The sequence below is a fragment of the Arvicola amphibius genome, chromosome 1 (genome assembly GCF_903992535.2).
Source record: "Arvicola amphibius chromosome 1, mArvAmp1.2, whole genome shotgun sequence".
NCBI classification, from domain to species: domain Eukaryota; kingdom Metazoa; phylum Chordata; class Mammalia; order Rodentia; family Cricetidae; genus Arvicola; species Arvicola amphibius.
This window is the reverse complement of record NC_052047.1, coordinates 149,579,895-149,606,373: the sequence shown is the minus strand read 5'-3', so window position 1 is coordinate 149,606,373 and position 26,479 is coordinate 149,579,895. Positions and strand designations below refer to the sequence as shown.

General features: G+C 54.6%; 2 protein-coding genes across 12 annotated transcripts in view; one reads left to right on the top strand and one right to left on the bottom strand.

Annotated features, from left to right (window-relative positions):
* Window positions 1-1,581: 1,581 nt before the first annotated feature.
* Window positions 1,582-16,444, bottom strand: Map3k11 (mitogen-activated protein kinase kinase kinase 11). The gene is made up of 11 exons (XM_038329890.1): window positions 16,177-16,444; window positions 14,145-15,447; window positions 9,500-9,680; window positions 9,183-9,331; window positions 8,920-9,095; window positions 8,577-8,820; window positions 7,969-8,082; window positions 7,095-7,230; window positions 6,907-6,998; window positions 3,466-3,846; window positions 1,582-2,454 (listed from the first exon to the last, which is right to left on the bottom strand). The coding sequence occupies exons 2-11, from the start codon at window positions 14,884-14,886 to the stop codon at window positions 2,117-2,119; spliced, it is 2,553 nt and encodes an 850-aa protein (XP_038185818.1). The 5' UTR covers window positions 14,887-15,447; window positions 16,177-16,444; the 3' UTR covers window positions 1,582-2,116.
* Pcnx3 (pecanex 3) overlaps window positions 15,439-26,479 on the top strand; it is a 25,540-nt gene continuing 14,499 nt past the window's right edge. Inside the window, exons 1-19 of one of the 11 annotated variants that reach the window (XM_038329803.1) lie at window positions 15,439-15,567; window positions 15,953-17,185; window positions 17,538-17,725; window positions 17,941-18,040; window positions 18,161-18,200; window positions 18,301-18,396; window positions 18,598-19,725; window positions 20,156-20,279; window positions 20,360-20,535; window positions 20,685-20,789; window positions 20,964-21,054; window positions 21,429-21,564; window positions 23,209-23,369; window positions 24,616-24,769; window positions 25,033-25,065; window positions 25,292-25,463; window positions 25,564-25,674; window positions 26,017-26,108; window positions 26,268-26,377. In XM_038329803.1, coding sequence (XP_038185731.1) covers window positions 17,033-17,185; window positions 17,538-17,725; window positions 17,941-18,040; window positions 18,161-18,200; window positions 18,301-18,396; window positions 18,598-19,725; window positions 20,156-20,279; window positions 20,360-20,535; window positions 20,685-20,789; window positions 20,964-21,054; window positions 21,429-21,564; window positions 23,209-23,369; window positions 24,616-24,769; window positions 25,033-25,065; window positions 25,292-25,463; window positions 25,564-25,674; window positions 26,017-26,108; window positions 26,268-26,377 — 3,170 coding nt within the window. In that variant the 5' untranslated portion in view covers window positions 15,439-15,567; window positions 15,953-17,032. Of the gene's footprint in view, window positions 17,186-17,537; window positions 17,726-17,940; window positions 18,041-18,160; window positions 18,201-18,300; window positions 18,397-18,597; window positions 19,726-20,155; window positions 20,280-20,356; window positions 20,536-20,684; window positions 20,790-20,963; window positions 21,055-21,428; window positions 21,565-23,208; window positions 23,370-24,615; window positions 24,770-25,032; window positions 25,066-25,291; window positions 25,464-25,563; window positions 25,675-26,016; window positions 26,109-26,267; window positions 26,378-26,479 lie in introns of all 11 variants that reach the window. The other 10 variants (XM_038329842.1, XM_038329833.1, XM_038329819.1 and 7 more) reach the window with 10 other exon arrangements.

Genomic DNA, 26,479 nt, shown 5'->3' with positions numbered 1-26,479 from the left:
AGAAGAAGAAGCCAGTTATGAGCTGGGCCGTGGTGGCACATGTCTTATCACAGCCCTCAGGAGGCAGAGTTTGAGGTCAGAGTGGTCTACAGAGCGAGTTCCAGAGCAGCCAGAGCTACACAGAGAACTCCTGTCTAGAAAAACAAAGCAAAGCCAGTTCTGACACTGGGAAAATGGTTTGGCTGTAAGGAGCACTTGCTGCTCTTCCAGAGCGTCTGGGTTTGATTCCTGGCACCTACATGGCAGCTTCCAATTGCCTATAACTCCAGTTCCAGGGGATCTGACCCTTCTTCTGGCCTCCTCCAGTACCAGGCACACTTGTAGTGAAGATATAGATGCAGGCAAAACAACCATATATATGAGCATATAGGGCCGAGTGTGGCACACACCTTCAAACCCCGCACTTGGGAGGCAGAAGAGCAGATCTCTTTGAGTTTGAGGCCAACCTGATCTACATAGTGAGTTAGTTCCAAGACAGTTAGGGCTACAATGTAAGCCTGTTTCAAAATTAATAAAATTAAATAAAAAAATTAAAATAACAAAAAAGTCAGTCACAGCAATCAAGAGACTAACCATGAGGGAAGGTCTGAGGACATAGGTCTTTGAGGACAGTGGACCTAAGGAAAGACGATTCTATGGTATTCTGGGTGGAACATTGTTGGTCTAGGCGGAGGGCGGGAAAGAGTTGTAAGATTTAGATGGAACTAGTTGAGGAGAAAATGAGGTAGGAGCCCTCTGGATAGGTGATACTGCCAAACTTCCTGTCCCCGCTCTTGCTGAGGATCTCCTTGCCTGGCCAGACTGCAGATCAGAAATGGCTGCCATGTGTAATGGGGAGGTTCACTCATAACATAGAGGGACCCTGGCCTAAGGAATGGGAGGTTCACTCATAACATAGAGGGACCCTGGCCTAAGGAATGGGAGGTTCACTCATAACATAGAGGGACCCTGGCCTAAGGAATGGGAGGTTCACTCATAAACCATAGAGGGACCCTGGCCTAAGGAATGGGAGGTTCACTCATAAACCATAGAGGGACCCTGGTGGAAGTGGGTGAGACAGAACCTCAAAGTAGTGTCAAGAATGCCAGGGCGGGTCACCATGATACTCCGTGGGCACATTTATTCTGCCTATATCCAGGCCATGGACTAGAGGCAAACCCAGGACAAGCCATCAAAATGTTTCCCAGAGGGCTATGGGCATGAATCTACCTGGGCTGGGGAAAGCAGGACCTGGGCATTGTCCTAGAGATGATGATATTGTAGCTGGGCCCAGGAGACAGGCAGGGACCAGCCAGCAGCAGGGACCAGCAGGACAAGCCCTCACCTGAATGGTAGAAATGGCTCAGGTAAAACTGTGAATGGATGAAGCCTGGCCATGGTGGGTGAAGAGATGAGATCAGCATGTGTAATGTTAGGGAGCTGAGATGAACCCTTACTGTTTACCTGGATGGTGGGCTTGGCCCCAGGAGAGGCGTGCGGTACAAGGCATTCTAGATTCTACAAGGCTGTTTACCTGCCCACTGTTTTAGGGGCATGAAGGCAAGGACATTGGATTACCTTAAAAAAGGGTGACAGACGGCATTTGGGGATACAGCTTACAAGTTTATTTGGCTTCATTGGCTCCCCAGACCAAGGCCCCAACCTTGGCTGGGGCAGTAGAAAGGCACCCAGAGAGCCCCGGCTCTTACAACCTCCAGGGTAGGGGGTCCAGGAACTAGGCCTTGGGGACAGGGGCCACAGTAACAGGACTTGGTCAAAAGTGCTGGTGACACCTGAGGTTGGCCCCTCTCCCCTGTACCTCCCCCTCCTCCCTGCACCACTCCTGGGGGCAATTCCCTGAGACAGGCTCTGGTCCTCCCAACCAGTTAGGTACAGTGTCAGGCCCCAGTGGGGCAGGTAAGTCAGGGGACCTACAGGTTGTAGGTATGTGGGGTATAGCCCCCCATCCAGTGTGAAGGCTTTCTGTGCAGTGTAGTGTTCCTGACCCCCCCACCCCCAAGGGGTCAGGGTCCCTGGGAGAAACCAAGGCAGCCACAGAGACCTGCCTGGCTCCTCTTCCAGTGTATGCTATGCCTCCTTTAAGGCAGCTGGAGCATGGGGGTGTGGTCTGGCCCACTCAAGGTCCTGCTTCTGGTGCCCATGGGGCCTGAGCACCTATGTCTTTGGTCTGCGTCCTGCAGTCCTGGGAGCCTCCCCTGAAGGGGTTGGCAGGTGGGGAGTCCCAGAAGGGATCTGAGTCTGGGAATAAGGTCCAAGGTGCCCGTCGGGGCGCAGGCTGTGGAGAGGGCAGGGGTGAAGGCCGTGGCCCAGCTGATACAAAGCTCCACGGGTCAATACGGCTACGGAGTGGTGAGGGCCGAGGTCGGCTGATGAGGCCCAAGGGTGGTGATCGAGGGGTTCCAGGGGTACCAGGAGCCGAGCGTGATATTCCTGGTGGGGGTGAGACAGTTCTTCCTGTGGAGTTTTGAAGGGGTACATGGTTAGACATCTACTAATTCCTAGGTGTCCTCAGAAGGCACTGCCCTGCTCTGGCCTGAGCTTCTAGCTATACTGTGAGCCATGTATAAGGCTCTTCATGCTCCATGATGTGTCTGTTCAGTGCAGTGTTTTAGAACCAGGCTGTCCTCGGCCCTTCTGGGCGGGGCGACTTACTAGCTGCGGGAGCCCTGAGCTTTCACAGCTACACCTCTGTATTCCCCAACATTTCCGCATCTAAGTGTTAGACAGCTTGGTTAACGGAGCCCGCCTCCAACTAATGACCTGAGTTTAAACTCTGGAGCCCAGGTGGTGGAAGGAGAGAGCCGGCTCCTGAAAGCTGCCATCTGTATTTGCACTTTGGCATGTGTGTCCCCACAATGAATAAATGTAAAAATAAATTTTCTCAGCTAGCCTAGCATGGTGGTGTATGTCTGTCACCGCAGAACTTGGGATGCTAAGACAGGAGGGCTGGGAGTTGAAGCCAGCCTGGGCTACATAGGTAGACCCTGCTTCAAACAATCGAACAAAAATAATTCATCTAAAAACTGGGTAAGAATGTTTGATATGAGGCCGGAGAGATGGCTCAGAGGTTAGGAGCATTGGCTGTTCTTCCAGCACCCAGGTTCAATTCCCAGCACCCACATGGCAGCTCACAACTGTCTGACTCCAGTTCCAGAGGATCAAGCACCCTCACACAGACATGACACCAGCCAATGCACATAAAATAAAATTGAAAAAAAAATGCTTGATTATAATTTAATGTAATAACCTCTCTACAGAATGGTTATAGTACTTGGCCCATCAACAGGAGTCTGTCACCATTAGGGGCCCCATTCCTTCACAGCTGACCTAGAGCTTCGTCAGTGGGCCCAGGGCCTAAGGGTCTGGTTTGGGTTCACTGCAGCTGTCTGAGATCCTCTTGAGTTCCTAGTCACTCCCCGCTTCTCAGATGGCCTCTATCTTGCCCTCAGTTTTAGGAACACTCACCACGTGTCTCTTCCCGCCGAGGGCTCTTGGCTGATGGCTGGCCAGAGGGAACACCCAGGTCCAGCAATAAGGGTATAGGGGTGGGTGGGCCACGGGCATCAGGTGTTGTGGGTGACAGACGGATGAGCGGGGTGGAGGGTGGCTCGGCTGGGCAGGGTGAGGGCATCTGTGCAGGGGGCGGTGCCGGTGGGGGCTCCCCTCGGTCACGGCTCAAGCCTCCTGGAGGCTGCAGGTCACGGCCGAGACCCAGAGAGGCCAGCAGAGCAGTGCCCCGCAGCAGTGCGCGTTGGATCAGCTTGGGAGTCCCAGAACTATTGCCCCGCTCTGTGGGTCCAGGCCGCCGCGCTTCCTCTGGCTCTGGGCTAGGCCGTGGAGGGTTACCTGTGGGCAGCAGTGACACAGGTCAGATGGAGGGGAGTATGTCTGCTGGGTGAGCATCCTGGGGATCCCTCAGTGGCCTTGGAACAAGAACCGAGTTCTGCTTCCCACTGCCATCTTCCTCGGCTTTGTATGTAGAGCAGCTCTTGCCGTTCTGCAGAACCTGGAACCTCCCCATCACACACATTACACTCTGCCAAAGGGAAGGGGTCTGGGGGCAAAGTCTGGAAGCAGCTGATGTAGAAGCCATCTTCCAAGCAGAACAGCCCATTCCTCAGAGTAACTGTGACTTCCTGTGAGGGACCCCTCCTGACCTTAGGCGCTCTCTCTCCTAGCCAGCTGTCCTCAAAGTCATCATCAAAGCCCTCCCTGCTCTAATCCCTTGTCCTTCCCTCTTTGTGCCAGACCAGTAGCTGAACAGTCTAGAGATCTGGGTTGGCTAGAGAAAGAAATATAGGCTGGGAAATGAGAGCTTCTGCTGTGAACAGGATTTAGCTTGGAGTTCTCTTGGCCCAGTGAATCTTCTTTTTTAAACGTATTTTATTTGTGTATTTTGGCTGCACGTCCATCTGTGCACTACTGCACGTGCCTGGTACTCGCAGAGGCCAGGAGAGGGCAACAGATCCCTGGGAAGAAAACAGTAATAGAAATGTAAAAAAGAGCTGGGTGGCGGCAGTGGTGGTGGCCGAGCACGACTTTAATCCCAGCACTCGGGAGGCAGAGAGGCAGGCGGATCTCTGTGAGTTTGAGGCTGGCCTGGTCTATAAGAACTAGCTCCAGGACAGGCTCCAAAGCTACAGAGAAACCCTGTCTTGAAAAACAAAACAACACAAAAAGGTAAAAAAGAATCTAAAAGTATTAAAATAAGCAAGAGAAAAAAGAAAAAAGGGAAGTGAGAGTAGAGAATGGGACTTAGCAGGGTTAGTGGAAGTTCCTGACGTTGGCTCTGAGAAACACAGGTCCCCAGAGTTAAGCAACTCGTCCAAAGTAACTTGCATAGGATCTAAATTTGCCTCTAAGCTCCTGAATGTCAGAGTTAGCAGCTCTATGCATGAGATATCCTGAATGAGACCCCATTCCTTAATTTTCAGCCAGCTTCTCCTGATGTGTTTGGAAGGTCAAGGTCATACACTTTTCTCATAGACCCAGATGGACGCAGGAGTCCAGGCTTGGGCTAGGGAACCACATGCTTGGTCAGCCATTAGGCTGGGGTGGTAGTGTCCTCTCACAAAGAGCGACCAGCGGGAGAGGTGTGGGATCTAAGTCTTGTGTTCTTTTCTTTGGGAACTCAGGGAAGTCATGGCCAAAGGGCCTGGCAGCATGGACAAGGACTGATCTGACCTACACCTGGGTTCAGAGGCCTTTGAATTCTCCTTTGGTTCTCTGGCCTGGTACATTCTAGAACAAACAAATTTAATCCCCCTAGTTTTCCTGTTTTCAGTTCAACCCTCAAACAGCTAACTGTAGGCTGCCACGGCTAGAGTGAAACGAGGGGCTGGAGAGACGGCTCAGGGGTCAGGACTGCCAGCTGCTGTTCCAGAGGACCTGGGTTCGGTTCCCAGCACCCAAATGGGGCTCACAGCTGTCTATAACGTCAGTTGCAGGGGATTTGATGCCCTTTTCCTCTTGTGGCGTTCACAGGCAATGCATACATATAGTGTACAACCAGGCAAGGTGGCACACACCTTTAATCTCAGCACTCAGGAAGCAGAGGAAGGCAGATCTCTGGGTTCAAGGCCAGCCTGGTCTACAAAGAGAGTTCCAAGACAGCCAAGGCTACACAGAGAAACCTCGGAAAACCACAAAAAACAAACAATAACAAAACCCAAAAAAAACTAGTAGAGGGGAGGCCCAAGAGCCAGCCTCCAGAGCCTGATCAACCCACATTCAAATCTCTCTACTGCCAGGGCCGCACAGCAAATCACTTAACTTTCTGTGCCTCCGTTTCCTCCTCTGTAGAAGGAGCCAATGTCTACTCAGCAGATAGGAGAAAGGGGATGAGTAGAAGGAGGTGATGGCAATGTGTGTGGGTGCTAAATGGGAAGGGCACAGCTAACGGGAACAATTTGGTGAACAGGGCTCTAGTCTCAGAGCCATTAAAATAAGGTCTGCTGCATGCAGCAGGTACAGCTGAGATCCCTGTGATGGCCCCTAGGTTGGCATAGGGCCCCACAGACAACCACAACTTTCTTGGCTCTGTGGAGTTTGGGCAGTGTTGAAGCCCCAATTAGCTTCCTAAGCAGTTTGTATAGAAGGAAAGCATCCCAGGAAGCCAGCTGGGAATATGGGAGCCATAGCTTCCCACGGTTAACATCCTTAGCTGGGGATTTGAAGTAGTTTATGTCCCTCTTGGAGCCTCAACTTCCTTGTATCTAAAATGGGGAGAATAATGTTCCCCTCACAGTGAGGCCATTATTGTCACAGACAACAGAAGTCCTGAACTTCCCTAGATATAGATGGGGTCCCAGATCTCTTCTTGCCTTGTCTTGCTATCCTCCTCTTCACCCATGGGCTCTCCACTCTGAAAAGCACTGTGGAAGCCATTAGTGTGGCTCCACCTCTTCTGTGTACCAAATGAAAGAAACCATTCCCTGCTTCTTGTCCTTCCTGGAACCTGTTGAGGTTACAGTGCTGCACAGGGCTGCTGAAGTCCTTAGCAGGAGGGCTAGTCTCTAGAAGCCCTAAGGCCTCGGGTGAGTCTACTTTTGTGGGTCTGCAGACCAGAACAGGTGACCTGGGCTCTAGGTCTGGCTCTGTGCAGCTTCAGCTTTAGTTCCTAGTCGTGAGGGAGAGCTTTCAAGGCAGGATTCCATTTCTGCCTGCAGCTTCTCAAAGTCTACCCAAGGCCCAAAGAAAGAATTAAACAAGATCTGATGGAAGTGGTGGTGGTGTACGTCTTTAATCCCAGCACTCGGGAGGCAGAGGCAGGTGGATCTCTGTGAGTTCAAGGCCAGCCTGGTCTACAAGAGCTAGTTCCAGGACAGGCTCCAAAGCTACAGAGAAACCCTGTCTCGAAAAACAAAACCAAACAAAAGATCCGCTAGGGGAGACAAAGTTGCTCACCATTGAGTGTTGGGGGAACAGAAGGAGATCCTAGTGGGGATGAGTCCTCGGAATCCAGGTACCACGTGGCTTCATCCATGCGAGACCTTCTTCTGGAGAGGGAGAGGCAATGAAGGCATGCTTTGTGAGTCTCAGAACTAAAGAAGAGTATAACAGCCAGCAGGGCTGGGGGACACTCAGACACTCACCTCCCATTCTGGGCCTCCCCAGGCTTGGGGGAACTGGGACCCCAGGCCCAGCAAGCACGCCTCTCTCCATTGCTTGAATCTTCTAAACGTCTAGGGGACTGGCGACCCCAAGTCTGGCCTGACTCTGCAGGCTCCACTGTAAGGGAACACCATGGGGTCTGAGTCCATCCATGTCCTCCTGCACCTAACAGCCAGGATTTGGGGAGTGGGCTGGGCTTTGCTGGGGTAGGTGGGACTAGGCCCTGGGTCAGCAGTGAGCAAATCCCCTTCAACTGCTCGAGTTTGAATATTTGCTCTGCTACTTATTGGCCATGTGGCAAATTACTCATTTCAATTTTCTCATCTACACTTAGCAATCCACTAGAATTACTGAGTTAATATTTGCAAAGCATTCAGGAAAATAAAGACTGTATGAAGCGCTGGGCAGCAGTGGAAGGCAGAGGCAGGTGGATCTCTAAGCGTTCAAGGCCAGCCTGGTCTAACAGCGAATTCTGGGACAGCCAAGGCTGTTAGTTACACAAAGAAACCCTGTCTCAAAAAAAAAAAAAAAAAAAAAAAAAGAACTGAGTGTGGTAGCACAGGCCTTTTCTTGGTACTCGGGTGAATCAAAGTTAAGGCTCTGTCTCAAAAACAAAACAAAACCCCCAAATCATAATATTATATAATTACTTGACGGGGAAAGAGAAGTATTGGGGGCGGGGTGTGCAGAGAACGTAAGTAAAAGTCTAGACAAGAGGAGAAGAGGAGGGAGGAGGGAAGCCTGGAAGCAGAGGAACAGGGTATGGTGAGGGAAGAAGAGTGAGGGAAGGCCGATTCACCTCCAGACCGGGAGTTTTACCGGGTGTAGGGAAGGCAGGGCAGACAAGTTTCTTACACTGGATGGCTCGGAACCGAGGGAAAGTGGGAGAGTCCCCGGCCCCAACCTCGAAGACATTTCTCCTCCGGTCAAGGCCTGGAGAGGCCTGCACAGTGATGCGATGTTTGAAATCTGGGATTTGGAAAAAGAGAGGGCAGGTGCAGATTTGTGAAGAGGAAGCACTCAAAATCTCAGGGGCCCTTGGGAAGTTCCGGGCCTCTCTGGTAGTGACAACAGTGGCTGTATGCTTGACTGCATTCCTGCCTCGAGGCCTTCAGTAAAGAGAGCTGAGTGGTTGACCCCCATCACCAGGATTAACAGGTAGTAGATAAGTAAAAGTTTACCGGGCAGGCAGGCCAGCCCCACCCTCTAGTCCCTCTTAGAACTTTCCGGAGCACCCCTGGCAGTCACTAGCAGCTGGACATGCAAATATTCCCGTCAGGACCCGCCCGCAGGAGAAAAAAACCAACCAAACACAAAAATAAGCCCCTCCCTAGTCTAGCCTTCAGCTGGTCAGGGCACCAATACCCCAAACCAAAACCAAAGCGACCAGCAGACAAGCCTGACCACACCCCATGCCACCCACAGCCAATGGCAGCGAGGCATTCTGGAGCTCCGCCCCTTACCCAGGGGCATGCTGATGCGCTCCCCGCCGTCGCGCGCCCGCAGCTTGCTCCGCTTGAAGGTGCCGCGGCGGCGGCGCACGTGCGGCCGCTCTCGGTCCACCTGCTGCAGCAGCAGCGTCAGCTCGCGCTCAAACACCTCCAGCTCCCACTGGGCCAGCAGGTGCTCGCGCCGCCGCAGCTGCTCTGCCTGGGACCGCTGCTCGCGCGCGGCACGCGTCAGCTCCTCCTCGCGGCTCAGTAGTTCCTGTGCTCCGGACAGTGAAGGGGGCGGGGTCAGCCAATCCTAGACCCAGACCTCCCACCTCATCCTCTGCCCCATCTTGTGTCCCAGGAGTCTTCCCACCTTTTCCTTGGCCCGCAGTTCGTCAAAGAGGCTTTGGATCTCGCGTTTCCAGCCCTCCTGCATGGAATGGAAGGAGTCCCGTGGCATCTCCCGTAGGACCTGCGCCTCTAGTGCCTCCAGCTGCTGCAGGATGGAGGCGAAGTCGGGCCTGCGGTGGGGGTCCTGTGCCCAGCAGTCTAATGGGGCAGAATAAGAGAGTCTGCGGGTATATGTATCTGGGGCTAGGGAGTTTCCCCTCACCTCTTACCGGCCCGTCCTCTTACCGGCCATGAGTTGTGCGAAGGGCTCCGGGCAGGTCGATGGGATGGGTAGTGTTAGCTTGTTGACAGCCACACCATAGGCTACAGCGAGACAGTCTATACCACGGTAGGGCACTTCCCCAGTCAGCAGTTCCCACAGCAGCACCCCAAAGCTGTGGGGAGACAAGGGATTTGTGTGTTCTCTTCACTCCAAAGCAGGGAGTAATTAAATAGTTTGGGGTTCTTCCGACTTCAGCTTGTCTGGCCACCCCTAGTCTTAAGCACCCCTTCTCACTCTCTGCCCTCCTACCCCAGACCGTCCAGTCCCAACCCAGCTGCACCTCCAGACATCGCTGCCTTTTGAGAAGGTGGAGGCCTTGATAACCTCGGGAGCCATCCAAGCATAGGTCCCTGCGGCACTCATTTGTGTGGTTTTGTGCCACTCTCTGGCGAGGCCAAAGTCAGTGATCTTTAGGGTCTTTTGCTCCATGTCGTCGCCCTCGATGGGCTGCAGCAGCAGAACTGGGGAAGAAGTAGAGCAGGGTTGTGGGTATATGAAAGAGAGGTAATGGGGCTGGGGAGAGCGTAGCACACACATCTGAGAGGCATGCTGGCCAGGTATGGAGTACACAGAGGGGACTGATGAGGATTGCCCTGAGAAGCTCACAGCTAGGGTGAGACCCAAGCGATAACAACACATTTACCGGCAAGGGGTTTCTAAGCTGCAGCTTCTCCTCAGAATGCTGGAGACCAAATTTTTATACTTAGTTCTAACTAAAATAAACAAGCCAAACTAAACCAAATTAAACAATTAGGTAGGAATTATTCCCATTTTACAGGAAGGGAAATGTCTTGATCAAGGTCATAGCAAATTGAGAGTCCATTCAGCCCATGGCTCCAAAGATAATGCTCTAGCTTTTTCCTGCACCGAATGGAATAAAAACTAATGTGGTAGGTTCTCAGTGTTGGTGGCTCTTCTTTCAACAAAAATCTGAGCCAGGCAACATGGCACAAGCCTTTAATCCCAGCACTCAGGAAGCAGAGGCAGGCAGATATATGAGTTCCAGGACAGCCAGCCAAGGCTGTTACACAGAGAAACCCTGTGTCAGAAAAACAAAAACAGAGAGAAACCTGTGTCTTGTCAGTTTGCTAAAGGAGGAGTGTGAACTGGAAGCTAGCTGGGGAATAGGAGGGAAGTGCTCAGTGAGTGAAGGCCTGCAGGTCCTGGAGCCCACAGCACGGTGACAATCACAGCCTCTCACAGCAGAAGACTGCAAAGGGTATCTACAGAGGGAGCTGGGTATGAAGGGAAGGGGGGGACGGACTGACAGTGACGGTTCTTGGTCAGACTTAGCAGGACTGTTTGGTTTTGATCCCAGTGTGGCCACCACTCTCAGAGTGAGGAGGAGAGGCAGCAACTTAGAAATCTTTTGCCAGGATAAAAATAGCTCAAGCAACAATGGCGGAGCACGCCTTTAATCCCAGCACTCGGGAGGCAGAGGCAGGCGGATCTCTGTGAGTTCATGGCCAGCCTGGTCTACAGAGTGGGCTCCAGGACAGCCAGAGCTACCCAGAGAATCCCTGTCTCAAAAACCAAACCAAACCAAGCCATAAAACCCACACAAAACAACAACAACAACAACAACAACAACAACGAAAAACGCGAGCTCAAATGAGCAGTTTCAGAGAAACAGGACAGAGCCACAGACTCTCCAGGGTCCGAAGGGCCCATCATAGTGAGCAGTGTCGTCTGCTTTGAACGTGTGTCGGGCACAGCATCCAGCTCTCCTGCACACGATGTCAGGGCTGCAATGGCAGTATGACAGGTACTGAGTGTGAGGGTGAGGGGAAGGGCACCTGTGTGGCCAGGTGAATCAGAGAGGGCTTCTCAGAGAAGGTGTCAGACCAGGTATTCTTTGAAAGCCTGAATCCAGAACCCCTGTTTCCACTGCTGGCTAAGCCCTGCAGCTTCATGGGTGATTTGGTACAGCTAAGCCCTGTCCAAACCCTCCATTCCCAGGGCCTCTGCCGCGACTGTTTCCCTGCAGCCTCTCTGCCATTCTCAGCTGCTTGATGCTGGTGCTCTTCAGAGCTCAGACTCTCCTTACACCCCTGGGCTGCCTCCATCTCTTCCAGGTGCCTGCCCCACTCCTGAATGGCATCTTTTAAACTTGGAACGCAAGGTGAGACAGCAGTGACATGCTCTGCCTAGTACGGTGTTTATTTGGCCCCCACGCCCTGCAGACTTTCTTTCTCTCAATTTCTCCTAATTCAGAGGATAGTCTTGAAGTTCACCTGCTCTTCTTCTGCACTGAGATCGAGTCTGGCATAGATAAAGCACGGAACGACACTAACCTATCTCACAGGGTTGTCAAGGAGTCTTAGGTCAGTTTAGACACTTAAAAGCCTTCTTTAACCTGGGGACGGACAGATGGCAGGCTGCTCGCGCTGTCATTTGCTTTAGAGATTCAGTGCTCACTCCTGTCAGAGTCCCCTCCTTCCTCTCCACCCTTAGTCCTAACTTCAGCCTCCAGCCCAGTCAGGCTGCAGAAGCCGTGGGGACCGTGGCTGGGCCAGTGCGAGCTCCCCTCAGGAGGAACTGTAACAGGCTGGGGCAGGATGCAGAGCACAGTTCTCTCTGGAGCCAGGACTCAGCCCTCCACTGAGGCACTCCCACTGCCTTTAACCTGCTCTCTGGCTACCTGTAGGGGCACACAGACAGGTAAAGCACTTTGGGCACCATTTATCTTCTCAGGCAGGGGAGCCAAGCTCCCTCCCTTCGCTGGGGAATCTGAATTTCAGAAAGAGGCAGCAGCTCACCCAGTCTCAGGATCTGTGGCCACTCTGCGACCTCCCAACTCTCTACTCTGGTATTTGCCAAGCATCCCTCCGCAGCCCCAGCTTTCCCTCCAGGTTGTTTTGGAACCTGCTTGGGTCCTGAATTTCTCACAACCTGAGTTACTGTTCTGATGTCTGAGTGAGACCTTGGGCATGGGAGGTCAGCGGCCACCCAATGAGGGCTAGAGAGCCCAGGCTGGGGCAAGCTTCACAGTCACCCCTTACTGTCCCCCCCCCCCAGCCTTTGTCAGGCTAGGGAGTAGCCTGGCCAGCTCACACCTCTTCCTCTTCCCTCTCATGGTCCCTACTTCTCCTTTCTAGGAGGCTTGCACTAACTTGGGGGGGTGTTCTTTGGGGGCGAATTGGGGGAGGTCAGGTCCAGGCCGGGCTGGCTGGTCAGTCCTGTGACTCGTGGGCTTAGAGAATTCCCCCTTCTCTCCCAGCCAGGCTTTCTCACAAGGCCCCCATTGTCCAGGAAAATCATGCCATTGTTTACTGCCTGAGCCCCCCCACAAGCCCAGGGACTCCCCCCACCCCAATCCCACAGACAGCAACTCAGGCCTAGGCCCGGGTCTGTGAAGTTGGATGCCAGAGGCTGAGGGCACCTTGCCTGCCCTTGACCACCACCCAGACTCTGGGAGGGAAGCAGGGGAACTAGGGCCAGAGCTGGGAGGGGGGGACAATCCCTGGCTCCTTCCTCTCCTGAAACCCCTCCACCCCCAGCTTTTCCTCCCCTGCAGGCAGCTGGGCCAGGGAGGGAACAGGGGCTGGAGCTGGGGCAGGAAGCCAGCCCAGGGGCAGCAGGAAACACAGGAAGCGGTGTGAAGGGCGGGGAGCAGGGGCCTGGACTATTGTTCCATTTTTTTCTGGAAAGAGAACGGAGGAAAAACAGAAGACAGGAGCCCCCACTCCCTGGGCCTTTGGGGAATCCCCCTCAGGCTAGTGCAGGGAGTGGGGTCCCTAGGTAGTGGCTGGGACCCACGCTGCTCTGGGGATGACTGGGAGGCGCTCAACTCTGGCAAGAACTTGACTATCACTGGTTCTGCTGCTGTTTTCCTCCAGCCCCTGCTTTACAGTACACCAAGGCCAAGAGGCTCAGAATGTCGGTGCTGATCCCTCTAAGATCTCCACGCTTTTCCTTTCCATCACCCCACTGACCACCGCTCCCTAGCTTGTGCCCTCTGCTCCAGGAGACCCAGGTCCTAGTGCTCCCACGTTGCTGGATTCGGCCTCTGAGCCTGTACTGTGGTCAGGCCCTGCCCAGACACCCAACTAAGTACCTCACTAAATGCTGCCTGTTTTGGACTGGCTTGAAACCTGCCCACTTCAGGAAGCCGTCTGAACCTGTCACTAACTTGTCTTTGGCCTACGGTAACTCCTATGAATGGGAGTCTCAGATGGCGAGAGATGGAGTCTCCTTTTGCTAGGCACTCCCAGGCCTGATACCCTCTCGGCCATCCTGTCAGAAATATCTACTCTATCACTGGCTGAGGACCCACTGCCTGTTGCGCATACTGTGTCAGGGCTTTCGAAGGCTATCGAGCTGCTCTGGCCTCATCACGCTTTTTAGGGAGGCTGAAACCGAGGCTCAAAGTCATCAGCTTATGACCCTGCAGTCAGGAAGAGTGGGATGGACCAGCCTTGATCACCAAGCAGGGAGGAGGGTCTTCCCTTCTGAGATCTCTAGCCTGAAGGAGCTGCCCAAGGGAGGGGAGAGCAGCAACATCGTGTTTATGAATTTCAGGAAAGGGGAAGGCTGGGAGCAGCAGCCTTCAGGGGACTTCCCTGAGGTGGCAACCACGGTTAGGCAGGATGCTGATGGCCCACCTGAGAGAGCTGGGTTGGTTTTTTTGTTTGTTTGTTTTTTTGTTTTTGTTTTTAGCTTGTCCAAACTGCAGCTGCAGGCTGAGATCAGATACTTCTAGGACAGAGGCAGAACTGCTAGGTGCCTGGGATTCCCATTTGGGGGTCACTGATAGGCTCTGGGTATCCCTTTATATCTAATACTCCTTTTTGGAAGGAGCTCTTGACTCCCACATCTCCCCAGTTAGGCTTAGCTAAGCGTTAGAAGGAAGTGTGTACACCTGGGCCTTGGCTGGGCAATGTCCCTGGCCTCCCCATTCCCATTTCATGCCCCTTGAAACTCACTGTTGTTGGACTTCAGGTCTCGGTGGATCACAGGCACCAGAGCCTCACAGTGCAGGTAGTGCATCCCACGGGCGATCTGCACAGCCCAGTTGACCAGAACGTGGGGGGGCACTCGCCGACCAGCCAGGGCACGGCTGAGAGGCCCTCCAGCTGCGTACTCCATCACTAGGCAGAGGTTGGGCTCCTCCAGGCACACAGCTTTCAGAGCAATGATGTTGGGATGTGCCAGCATGGCAAAGAGCCGGGCCTCCTGTCGAACACTCTCAGCGGTTACACTGATGTCCTCATCGGGATCCTGGCGAGCAGCTTTCACAGCCACCAGCTCCCCTCGCCAGCTGCCACGGTAGACCTTGCCGAAGCCACCGATGCCGATCACCTCTTCCAGTCGCAGCTCCTGGAAGCTGGCCACTTCACAAGGGGGTGGGCCTCCACCCCGAGACACATAGTTGGATGGAAAGATGCCCACCTGGCCACCCACCTGGCCCGCCCACCAGCCCTCATCTCCCGAGATGGCTGCATCCCGGGACAGCACCTCCACACGGTCGCCCTTCCTCAGGGCCAGCTCGTCCTGCCCACTGGGCTCATAGTCGAACAGGGCTGTCCAAACAGGGTTGGCATAAGCTGCTGCTGCCTTCGGGGACCCCTCCGGCCGGACTCCACCACTACCCCCGCCGCCCCCACTGCCATTGCCATTCCATGACCCCAGTGGGCTCTTGAGGAAGAGGTTCTTCAAGGGCTCCATGGCTGGGAGCCAGCGTTGGAATGTATGGGGGACTTTCTTCGGGTGCCCGTGGTCTCCACCCCCGCCGGCTTCTGAGGCCCTAGTGCCGGAACTTGGGCATATGGGCCCTGGCCCTTAGCCCCAAACCCACGCCTCTCTGGGGAGCCAGGAGTGTCGCCTCCCGGCCCCCCGCATCTCGGGCTTCTGAAGGAGGGCACCGAGGGCAGTGTGGTCAGGCTGGAGGGGTGGGGCCCCCTGGCCTCCGGCGCCTCACCATGGCTGAATTGGAGCGGCAAAGACTCCCTCAGTCCCGAAGTAGTCCTGGGAACCTGGCTCCAGCGCCCGCCTACTGTAAGGTGGGGCCTGCCAGGGTCAGCGCCTGGACTCCGGTTGCGTCTTCAGGCACAAGAGGTGAAGAGAAAAGCCCCCAATTGAGCTGAAGCTACCTCTTCTCGGGCTAGTGCCTTTGGCCCCAACAGCTCGGACCCCGTTCCCTTCTTCCTCCTCCCTTTGTACTTTGGCCCCGGGGGCGGGAGGCAGAGGTGGAGGGTGGAGTTTCACTTTTTTCCGCTCTTCTCCCTCCTGCAGGAAACAGCATCAGATGACGCGGGCGGGTTGCACCGCTCCCCTCCCGGAGGCTCCCGGCGGCTGGGACCAGGAGTTCCCGGAGAGATTGGCCAAGAGAGGTAGAAGGCGGGCAAGGTAGTCCTGAGCGCCCCCCTCCCACACCCACACACCATCACAACTAAAGGAAAAGCCTTAGGTTAGGTGCTCCGCTGCTCAGGGTCGAAGGGGATCTCTGCGAAGTCAGACAACAGTCCTTGGGTCTGAGTTCTCATTAGCAAAATCGCGCTTGCGATTGCCCCCAAATCTGAGTCTGGCCTTGGCTATGAAGTTGCAGGGCTCTTTAAGCTTTGTTCTTTTCATATATGAAATAACAAGATACCCTGTTTTGCAGCGCTAGAGGGGCTAGGCATAGAGAAGATTGGCCCTTCAGAATTAGCTACACGTCAAACTCTTCGAACCATTTAAAATTCCCTTCCTTTCACCCGAGAGACAATTCGCTTTTTCGTGTTCTTTCCCAAAGCTGTTGTTCAGCACTCTGCCCGGGATTGAATTCAGAATAGAAAAGCCTTCAACAACCTCTTCGTTGGTTAAACTCACTTGCCTTGTGTATGTCACTTTAAGAAAAACTATGCCATCCTGTTCGACTACTTAGGCCTGCCTGTTCAGGAGGATTCCCTTTCGGCTCCATCTGAGCTCTGACCCGGAAGTAGAGGGGGCGCAAGCCCAGCGACGACCACGACTTACGGTCTAGCACTAAGTGGGGCGGCACAGGTTGGGGGCGTGACCCGGTAACGTAAACTGGAAGCAGCCGTGCGGAGTCCCAGCTCCAGCTCCCCTCCGCCTCCTGTCACGCACTAGAGAAGCTTTGCGCCAATCATTCCGCCGTTACCCAATGACGAGCCGCTCGGGTGTGCGCATGCGCGGAGCCGCTGCCCAGTTTTGGGCTCTGGATTCAGACTGCGCTGACGCCTGAAACACCTCTGCGTCCACTCCGTGCGCGCCTTCTCTGCGCTTGCGCACTTTTGCCGCCAGGTTTTCCTTTTCCGGGTCCCGACTGGTTCTAACGGGCGCATGCGCCAATGCAGGCTGGCAGCTCGCGGCTCCTTCCGGCCTCCCCTTTGCGCCGGCACCGGTAGAAGCGGGGCGAACGCAGAACCCCAAGAGAGTGACCTGCGATCCCGGAAGTGGACCTCAGGGTCCCAAGGCATTCCCGGGTTCGGAGCCAAGGGAGCTATCACCAGCACTCCGAGAGCACCCACTCCACGCCCACCTCTGGATGCCGCCGACGGGTGCCCAGCCCGTGTCCTGCGTCTGCCTTCCAGCTCGGCCCCTCACCACAGTTCTGGGCCTCTGGAGGGGGCCCAGGCCCCGCCTCTGATGCAGCCCCACCCCTGGATCCCGGCCTGAGCCTGCTGACTGCCCGGGCTGGCCCCGCCCCCTGCCCGTGCCCTCGCCCCACCAGTTCCCTCCCCCGCTGGGGGAGGCCATGGCGTGAGCTCTCGGTCAGACCCCGGGACCCTCGGGCGTCAGGCGGGGCATGGGCCGGGGGCCGCCCTCATGAGGGTCCCGGGAGGAGGGCGTGCGCAGCAGCGGCTGGGCCATGGGGTCTCAGGTGTTGCAGATCCTGCGCCAGGGGGTGTGGGCCTCGCTCACCGGCGGTTGGTTTTTCGATCCGCATCAGAGCACCTTCTCCAACTGCTTCCATCTCTATGTCTGGATCTTCTTGCTCATCTTTCCCTTCCTGCTGTACATGGTAAGAGCCGGCCACCACCTGTAACTACTGGGGGAGGGAGGGCAGCTGGGCGGGCAGGGGCTGGCACGACGTCTCGAGCCCTGGGGTTTTAGAGTAAGACTAGTCACTGGAGAATTTGGGCGTGTGTAGGGGGAAGATCAAGTCTTTCCTGCGTGGGGTTACCTTGAGCGCCTCATTTAATCTGTTTCTCCGGTTAATAGAAAACTGCTCCTTTACGGGGTCTTTGTACTGTTGCATGAAAGGGTGAGGAGTTTTGTGAACCGGGGAATCTTAGTCATGACAGTGGTTGCAGGTGCCCCCTCAAGGGAGCAGGCTTCTGTGAGAAGGGACCGAACTTACCTATCACCTCCAGGTCCTGCCCCCCAGCTTGATGGTGGCTGGAGTATACTGCCTGGTAGTAGCTGTCATCTTTGCTACCATCAAGACTGTGAACTATCGCCTGCACGCCATGTTCGACCAGGGCGAGATTGTGGAGAAACGCAACTCTACCATGGGGGAGCAGGAAGAAGAGGCTGCCCAGGGGGACAGCAGTCTTCCCAGGTGGGTAGGGCTTTGGCTACCCCAGTGATTGCTGTTTCTCTGTGCCTGAGTCTTGGAAGTTAGAGAGGGCAGAGGGAATACTGGCTCTGAACACTTGTTGCTGTCAGTCTTAGAGCTGTCAAAGGGGGCCTTGAGGAGGAAGGAGTGCTAAGGATGGTGAGAAAGGGTGGAGAGATTAGCTGAGAATTTAGGCTCCACTCTTCCCTCTGCTGCAGGGACCCTGGTGTGGAGATGACAGTGTTCCGGAAAGTGAGCTCCACACCCCCTGTGCGCTGCAGTTCCCAGCATTCTGTGTTTGGCTTCAACCAGGTTTCGGTGCGTAGGCCCAGCCTTGGGCTTCTGTCCCTGCTGTCCGGGGAGCCAGTCCCTGTTGTGGTCCGGTTCCAAGCCTGCTTACTCTGTTGTTCATCCGCGCTCTCTCCTCTCTCTTATCAGGAACTGCTGCCCCGGATGGAGGATCCTGGGCCCCTCAAAGGTAGGTGGCTGCTGTTCTGGGCTGGATCGTGGTGGTGTGGAACAGGAGGATCTAAGAGGACCCCAGGGTCCTGGTGACATCTATGGTGGTGTGGTTATAGACATCAAGGAACTGGTCCGGGAGCAGGGCAGCAACAACGTGATTGTGACCTCGGCCGATCGAGAGATGCTGAAGCTCAGCTCTCAGGAGAAACTGAGTGAGTGGGCATGGTAGGGAGGGGTCCAGCAGGAGTACCAGATAGCTTGCGCTTTTGCCATCCCTTCTTTGGCTGCTTTGTACTCCTGAATTGGTGTCCCTCTCATGGTCTTCCCCTCTGAAAAACGGCATGAGATTCCCTTAACCTTTAGTTGCTTTTGCCACACCCCTTCTCTCATTCCATCTTCCTTTCTTCTGACAGTTGGAGACCTTCCCCAGACACCCCCAGGGGTTGTCCCAGACCCCTCTCTCCCCAGTACAGACTCTTCCGAGCGTTCTCCCCTGGCTGGAGATGGTGTTCCCTGGGGTGGGAGCAGTGTGGCTGACACGCCCATGAGCCCCTTACTGAAGGGGAGCCTCAGCCAGGAGCTAAGCAAGAGCTTCTTGACCCTGACACGGCCTGACCGGGCCCTAGTGAGGACCAGCAGTCGACGGGAACAATGTCGAGGAACTGGAGGCTACCAGCCCCTGGACCGGAGGGGCTCAGGTGACCCCACGCCCCAGAAAGCTGGCTCTTCAGATTCCTGTTTCAGTGGCACTGACAGGGAGACTCTGAGCAGCTTCAAGAGTGAGAAAACCAACTCTACGCACTTGGACAGCCCCCCTGGTGGGCATGCCCCTGAGGGCAGCGACACAGACCCTCCCTCAGAGGCTGAACTGCCTGCCTCCCCAGATGCTGGGGTCCCCTCAGATGATACACTTCGTTCCTTTGACACAGTCATTGGAGCAGGGACACCACCGGGCCAAGCTGAGCCGCTCCTGGTTGTGCGGCCTAAGGACTTGTCCCTGCTGCGACCTAACAAACGGCGCCCTCCCATGCGAGGACACTCCCCACCTGGCCGTGCCCCTAGAAGGCCATTGCTGGAGGGCTCAGGCTTTTTTGAAGATGAAGACACCAGCGAAGGTAGTGAGCTGAGTCCAGCATCCAGTCTCCGGTCTCAGCGCCGCTACAGTACTGACAGCTCATCATCTACTTCCTGCTACTCCCCTGAGAGCTCCCGGGGTGCAGCAGGGGGTCCTCGGAAGCGGCGGGCCCCTCATGGGGCTGAAGAGGGAGCTGCTGTGCCCCCTAAGAGACCATATGGGACCCAGCGGACTCCCAGTACTGCCAGTGCCAAAACTCACGCGCGTGTGCTAAGTATGGATGGGGCAGGGACTGATGTCTTAAGGGCTCCCCTGGCTGGCTCCAAGGCTGAGCTGGAGGCCCAACCAGGAGTGGAGCTGGCTGCTGGTGAGCCTGCTGTGCTGCCTGCTGAAGCCCGCAGGGGACCTGCTGCCAACCAGCCTGGCTGGCGGGGGGAGCTGCAGGAGGAAGGTGCTGTGGGGGGAGGTGAGTGATGGCCCCAGGGGTGAGGGAGGAGACCTGGGAGGGTTGAGTTTGGGTAAAGGGCAGGCTGTAGTACACCTAGGCAGCATCAGCTTAGCCTCCATATTAGGAGGCAGATGGATGTGGATTTAGTGGTTAAGAATGGTGGGCCACACCTCTTGGGGTCAGCAGAGCCCAACTGCCTGGCTCCAGTGGTGAGCACCTGAGTGTCTGTTTCCACACTCATCCATCTGCCCACCAGTGGGGCAGGGCAGATCATTGTCATCCTTATTTCCAGACGAGAAAACCGAGGCGTGGCTGACTACAGATGCCCTGACAGGGTTCCTGAGACCAAGTGTACTAGGGCTAACCTTTAGCTCAGTGTTGGAGCACCTGTCCCAAGTCCATCCCATCCAAGCCTGTCACTAAATGTTTGGGGCTTCTTTCTGGGCAGCACCTGAGGACACTGGTCAGCGGGAATGCACAAGCAATGTGAGGCGGGCTCAGGCTATCCGGAGACGACACAATGCAGGCAGTAACCCTACCCCTCCAGCCTCTGTCATGGGCTCACCACCCAGGTGAGCATCTGACCCCTGGCTGCAGGGCAGAGGGGCCATCTGACTCCTGGTGCTAACTTAGGGCTTCTGCTGTCCAGCAGCCTGCAAGAGGCTCAGCGGGGCCGGGCTGCTTCCCACTCCCGGGCACTGACTCTGCCTTCTGCTCTGCACTTCGCCTCTTCTTTGCTGCTCACCCGAGCTGGCCCCAATGTCCACGAAGCCAGCAATTTTGATGACACCTCCGAGGGTGCTGTGCACTACTTCTACGACGAGAGCGGTGAGCCCTTCCCCAGACAGCCTCGCACTTCCTCTGTGCCTCCCACGGCGTCTGTGGCTGCCCCTCGCCAACTGCACTGTTGGTCGATGATTTCTCACCTGGCTCTGTGGCAAGTGCTTTACCTGTGCTGCCTGATGTCATCCTTGCAGCATCTCTGAGGTGTGGGTGCCATCATCCCTGCTCTGCTGATGAGGAAACCAAGGCACACCTGAAGCTACAGGCTGAGCTAGTGGTAGAACAGAGCCGTATCCAAGGCAGGCTGACCACAGGGCCCAGGCTTTTGATCTTTAGGCCCCTTCCTGTCTAACACTTGGTCCCCAGGGCTGGGCTGTCACGGCAGGGGACATATCACAGGGCTCCTCCTCGTTTGTCGGCCCTGATGTCCAGTTAGATCAGTCCTTCACAGTGCTGTTGTACTTCTGTCCCAGGTGTTCGGCGGTCATACACCTTTGGCCTAGCTGGAGGTGGCTATGAGAACCCTGTGGGGCAGCCAGGGGATCAGGCAGCCAATGGAGCCTGGTGAGTGTCCAGGCTGGTCCTGGTAGGCTGCATTTCTGGGGAGCACCTGAACCTGGTGTTCTTGCTGTGGTGGGACAGCACAGGCTGGGAGGGGAGGTGATAAGGACACTGGGGCATGATGCCTAGTTTCCAAGTCCAGGAAGCACAGTACTGGCTTCCCGGGGAGGAGGGCAGAGGAAACACAGGAAAAAAACATATGTAGGACAGGGCCTGCAAAAGAGACGCTTGTGCTCGCTCCCTTGTGACACCAGTGTTCTTGACCTGTGGACATCCCAGTCATGGGGCAAACAGCCCCTCTGCCTGGCCTTGGTTTTCATCTCACCAAGTCCCAAGTTTGTCCATAGCCTTGGGCCTCATTGCTGCTGTACCTACAGGGACCGCCACTCACATTCCTCCAGCTTCCACTCAGCTGATGTGCCTGAAGCCACAGGAGGCCTGAACCTGCTGCAGCCCAGGCCGGTGGTTCTTCAGGGTATGCAGGTGCGCAGGGTGCCCCTGGAGATCCCAGAGGTGAGCAGCAGCTTTGAGAGATGTGGAGGGAATGGGACAAGGTGCATGTAAGCAGAGGACTAAGGGTGGCCTGGGTAGATTGCCTAGGCACCTCAGGAGGGATAGATCACCCTCAGGAAGAGCTTGTGTCCCCACCTTTAATGGCTGGCAGAGGTTGCACAGGCTTGAAGGCCTCTGTTGACTCTCCGAATGTGTCTGGTGTGTACCTCTCTGGTCCCAGAGCAGGAGCAGGAGCAGCTAGCAGGATAATGGATGTTTACGAAGATACTTGTAGAAATGGCAGTTCAGTTTGTCCTGTGCCTGGCAGTTTACAGGTGTGATTGCCTGAAGTCACCTGTTAATGTGCCTTATCATGGCATGGTTATTGATAGTGTCCTTTTTTTTACTGATAGATTATCACTTACACAATTATTCTAGTAGTAACAGAAGTAAGAATACATGAAACATGATCTCACCTATTGTCTCAGCTTCTCCAGAGACTGTGGCTTCTACATGAGCTCAGGAGTTGAAGGCCAGCCCTGACAACATAGTGGGATCCTCACAACATCACCCAAATATGTTCTCAGAGTTCAGAGAATAGTCCTAAAAGGATTAATTCAAAATATCTAACACCTAAGATCACAGATGGACCTTGAACACTGCCAGAATCCACCATGTGCTAGTTAGTGTGTGTGTGTGTGTTTATGTGTGGGATAATGGGGATTGAATGCTGGGCAAACATCTATTACCAGGCTATTTTCCCAGCACCCTCTTATTTTATTATTATTAACCTCACTTTGTAGCACAGGTAGGCCTTGAATTTGGAATTCTTCTGCCTCAGCTTCCCAAGTACCTAGGATTATAGGTCATTGCTGCCAGACCAGGCTACCTTTCTTTGACTCATTTATTTTATGTAACCATTTCTGTAGAGTCTACAGCATCATCCTTGCTGTTCGTGTAGTTGTCATTTATGGGACAGAGCTGTGCAGCTTCGGGCTCTCCGTTGTGTCCTGCAGATGTTGTGTGTGCATGCCTCTCTCTCTCTGTCTGTATCTCTGTCTCTCTCTGGGTGTGTGTGTTTGTGTGCATGTACACGCATACAGGCATATTACAGTGTATGTGTGGAAGGGTCAGTTTTCTCTATCTACATGGGGTTCAGGGATTGAACTCCAGGCATTCAGGCTTGTATGGCAGGTACCCTCTGAGCCATCTCAGCAAGCCATAAACACTTGTTGAATGAACCCAGCCTAAAGAAGCTAAGTGCTTTTCTCTGGGACACTCAGCTCTAGCCTGTCCTCAGAACCAGGTATTGTATGCTCCTGAATGCAGTTGTCACAGTGACAGTGGTGGCCCCATGTTGAAGGAGGTATCACTTATGCTAGGTCCTGAGGGTCAGAGTAGAGATTCTGCCTGAGTGGGGAACATGGACATAAGACTTGGTGACTCTGGCACCTGGCAGTCCATAGCAGCGTCAGCTATGCCCTAGGAACCTAGAACTAGGAGCAAGCCCTTCTGATTGAGTCTGAGCAGGCCACAGGGCCACTAGACAGTGTGACCTTGGTGTGTTGAAGTACATGCTCAATCATCTTACCAGTGTGTTGGGGGAGGGATGATGATAGATCATGGGGGTGGCAGGGCTGATGGCCGCGGCTGTGGGGACTGCAGTTTGACCTGCTGGACCAGGACTCCCTGCACGAATCCCAGGAGCAGACACTGATGGAGGAGGCGCCGCCCCGGGCCCAGCACAGCTATAAGTACTGGTTTCTTCCTGGCCGTTGGACCTCTGTGCGCTATGAGCGTCTGGCCCTGCTGGCTCTGTTGGACCGGTGAGTACCTGCAGTTATTAGTTATTATTTACTAATCCCCAGAAAGCGCTGGGACTCTGGTCTTTCAAACTCCGACCTATGGAGTGGTCATGCTGTCAGAGGTCCTGAATGGCTCAGTTGCTAGAGGCTGCATTGGATTTTTTTTTGTTGTTGTTTTTGGTTTTTGAGAAAGGGTCTCATAAACCAGGCTAAGTTCAAATTTGCTATGTAGCCGAGGCTAGCCTTGAACTTGTGGTCATCTTATTTCCACCTCTCCTGTGCCGTGGTTACGTGTGCTGTACTGCTGTACCTGGCTTGATTTGTTTTTGACACAAGGTCTTGTTTGTAACCTAGACCGGCCCAAAATTCACTCTGTAATCCAGGCTGGTCTAGACCTCCAGTGATCCTTCTGCCTCAGCTTTGAAACTTGTAGAATCAGAGTCCTGAATCGCCGCCTGGCTGCAGTGGCTTTCTTTGGGCTCCTCTGGAGTACAAAGGGGTTGGGTTCACACAGGGTTACCCTTCTCTTTAAGCCTTTCTCAACACGAATGGTTCCTTACTGTGTTCACTTTCCAGGATCAGTTTTCCCTTCCTTCTGTTCTGTTTGCCTGAGTGCTGTAACCTAAATAGGTTCATAAACTTGGTTATCTCAAAACCTTTCCTGGGGGCTGGAGAGATGGCTTTGTGGTTTGGAGTACTGACTGTTCTTCCAGAGATCCTGAGTTCAATTCCCAGCAACCACATGGTGGCTCATAAACATCTGTAATAGGATTTGATGCTCTCTTCTGGCCTGCAGGTTTACATTTCAGGACACTCATATATAGTATAAATAAACTTTTTTTAAATTATTAAAAAAAAAACTTTCCTGTTTTCAGAAGAGAAACAAAGGCCAGAAACTCGGATAAAGAAGTCAGGTGACTTTTGTTTGCCATCAAGGAGTTGGGCCTAGATCCCACAGCCTGGCTTCCTGTCTGTCACCCTTGTTCCCCTCCTGTCATTGGGGACAGGTAGGGTGCTGCCCATGTCCACATCATGGCATCCTTCTGTGCACACACTGTAGCTCATGTCAGCATGAGCAGGAAGTGGACATAGCCAGTGACCCAGCAAGATGGTTTTTCAGAGCAAATGCAACCTGATCTCTTCCCTGTGAGGTCAGAAGTTTGGCTTTTCAGATGCCTAGAAGTGGATCTTTAGGACAGAGTCCTGTCTCCCCTACTTCTTAGAAACTGGGGTGGGAAGCTGTGCCCTGACTCACATGTCTTTGTAGGACAAGGGGAATCATGGAGAACATTTTTGGCGTTGGACTGAGCAGCCTGGTGGCCTTCTTGGGATACCTGTTGCTGCTCAAGGGGTTCTTCACTGACATCTGGGTCTTCCAGTTCTGCCTGGTCATCGCCTCCTGTCAGTACTCCCTGCTCAAGGTCAGGCCTGGCTCCCTGAATCCGGATGCAGCTTTCCTGGGCCATTCCTTTCCCTTTCCAGGTCTGAGGGGAGGTATAGATAATCTGGTTAAGGTCCCAGTAGCCAGCTACCCATCTGACAAGTACAGACACTAAGACTTAGCACAGTACAGGGTCTTGCCTTGGTCCCTTACTACTGCCCAGTGTAGAGTTGGTCAGTCTTAGTGCTTTCACTCTTCAGTGTGCACCAGTTCTTGTTGCCAACATAACCGTGTCTCTTCCAGAGTGTGCAGCCTGATGCAGCATCTCCCATGCATGTGAGTACCTTTGGGGCAGTGCTCTGGCCAGGAGGCCCCCGGAGGGTCTGAGACCAGATGCAAGGTCATGGCGGGAGAGGGGCAGAGTTCCCTGACCACCGCTTTGCTCCCAGCTTCCCCAGTTTTCTAGCTTGGATGTGGCCAAGTCTGGGGTGTGTTGACTACGTGCAAATGCCAGCAGGGTGGTCAGCGGGGATGCTCAGTTCCTCACTGGCCCATTCTCTAGGGCCACAACTGGGTGATTGCATACAGCCGGCCAGTCTACTTCTGCATCTGCTGTCTCCTCATCTGGCTGTTGGACGCCCTGGGCACAGCTCAGCCCTTCCCACCAGTCTCCCTCTATGGCCTCACGCTCTTCTCTGCCTCCTTCTTCTTCTGTGCCCGAGACGTGGCCACTGGTGAGGCGGGGCAGGGCGAGGTTGGCCCAAGGGAGTGAGTCTGGAGGGTGGGCCCAGGAAGGCTGGCAGACTGACTGGACTTCACTCACCCTCTGAACAGTGTTCACCTTGTGCTTCCCGTTCGTCTTCCTCCTGGGCCTCCTGCCCCAGGTCAACACCTGCCTCATGTACCTCCTGGAGCAGATAGATATGCATGGCTTTGGAGGCACAGGTATTGTGCTCACAGGTGGCTTAGGTGGCAGGGGACAGTGTGGGGCCAGGAGGGTCCACAGATTGGGCCTACAGCTCTAGCTCTTACAGAGCCTCCCCTGCGTCTCTATTCTGGCTGCAAGGGCCCTGTCCTCCCTTCCTCTCTCTCTCTCTCTTTTTTTTCCCCTCTCCTCTTTCCTCTCCTTTCCCCAGGCAAGTGGTTTCAGCCCAGAACACTAGAAACTTTGAGGGCTGCTTGGGGGTGGGAGATCTTCTTGTGGCAGTTGAGGATCAGTGGGACGTGGTGAGCTGGAGATGCTCGTAGTGCAGAGCTGGGTTTTTACCTACTTCTCCCTGCTCACAGCTGCTACCAGCCCGCTCACTGCGGTCTTCAGCCTCACCCGAAGCCTGCTGGCTGCTGCCCTGCTTTATGGCTTCTGCCTCGGGGCCATTAAGGTAGTGGTGGCCTACAGGATCTGGGCTTGCTGAGCCCTATGGGGTTGTGGGGACAGGGCTGTGAATTGGGTTCAGCAGTGGCTTCTCATGTGGGACACCCACTGTCTCTCCCACACTTTATCTTCACCACCCCTGACCAGCATGGGTTCTCTCCTTTAGACACCTTGGCCGGAGCAGCACGTCCCTGTCCTCTTTTCAGTCTTCTGTGGCCTCCTGGTGGCACTGTCCTACCATCTGAGCCGGCAGAGCAGTGACCCCACTGTGCTCTGGTGGGTGCTGCATGTGCTATTTATGTGCATACATGTGTACTCTGAGTGTGTGTGTATGTGCATGCCTGTAACTTAGGTGGTCAGTGCATGTGCCTGGGACTG

Excerpts from the sequence above, each read along its gene's own strand:
- Map3k11 (XM_038329890.1), bottom strand. The coding sequence starts at position 14,886 with ATGGAGCCCTTGAAGAACCTCTTCCTCAAGAGCCCACTGGGGTCATGG. Across the intron at positions 8,083-8,576 it reads GCGCATCAGCATGCCCCTGG|ATTTCAAACATCGCATCACT; the intron begins GTAAGGGGCGGA and ends TCCAAATCCCAG. Across the intron at positions 3,847-6,906 it reads TGTTCCCCCAACACTCAATG|GTAACCCTCCACGGCCTAGC; the intron begins GTGAGCAACTTT and ends TGCTGCCCACAG.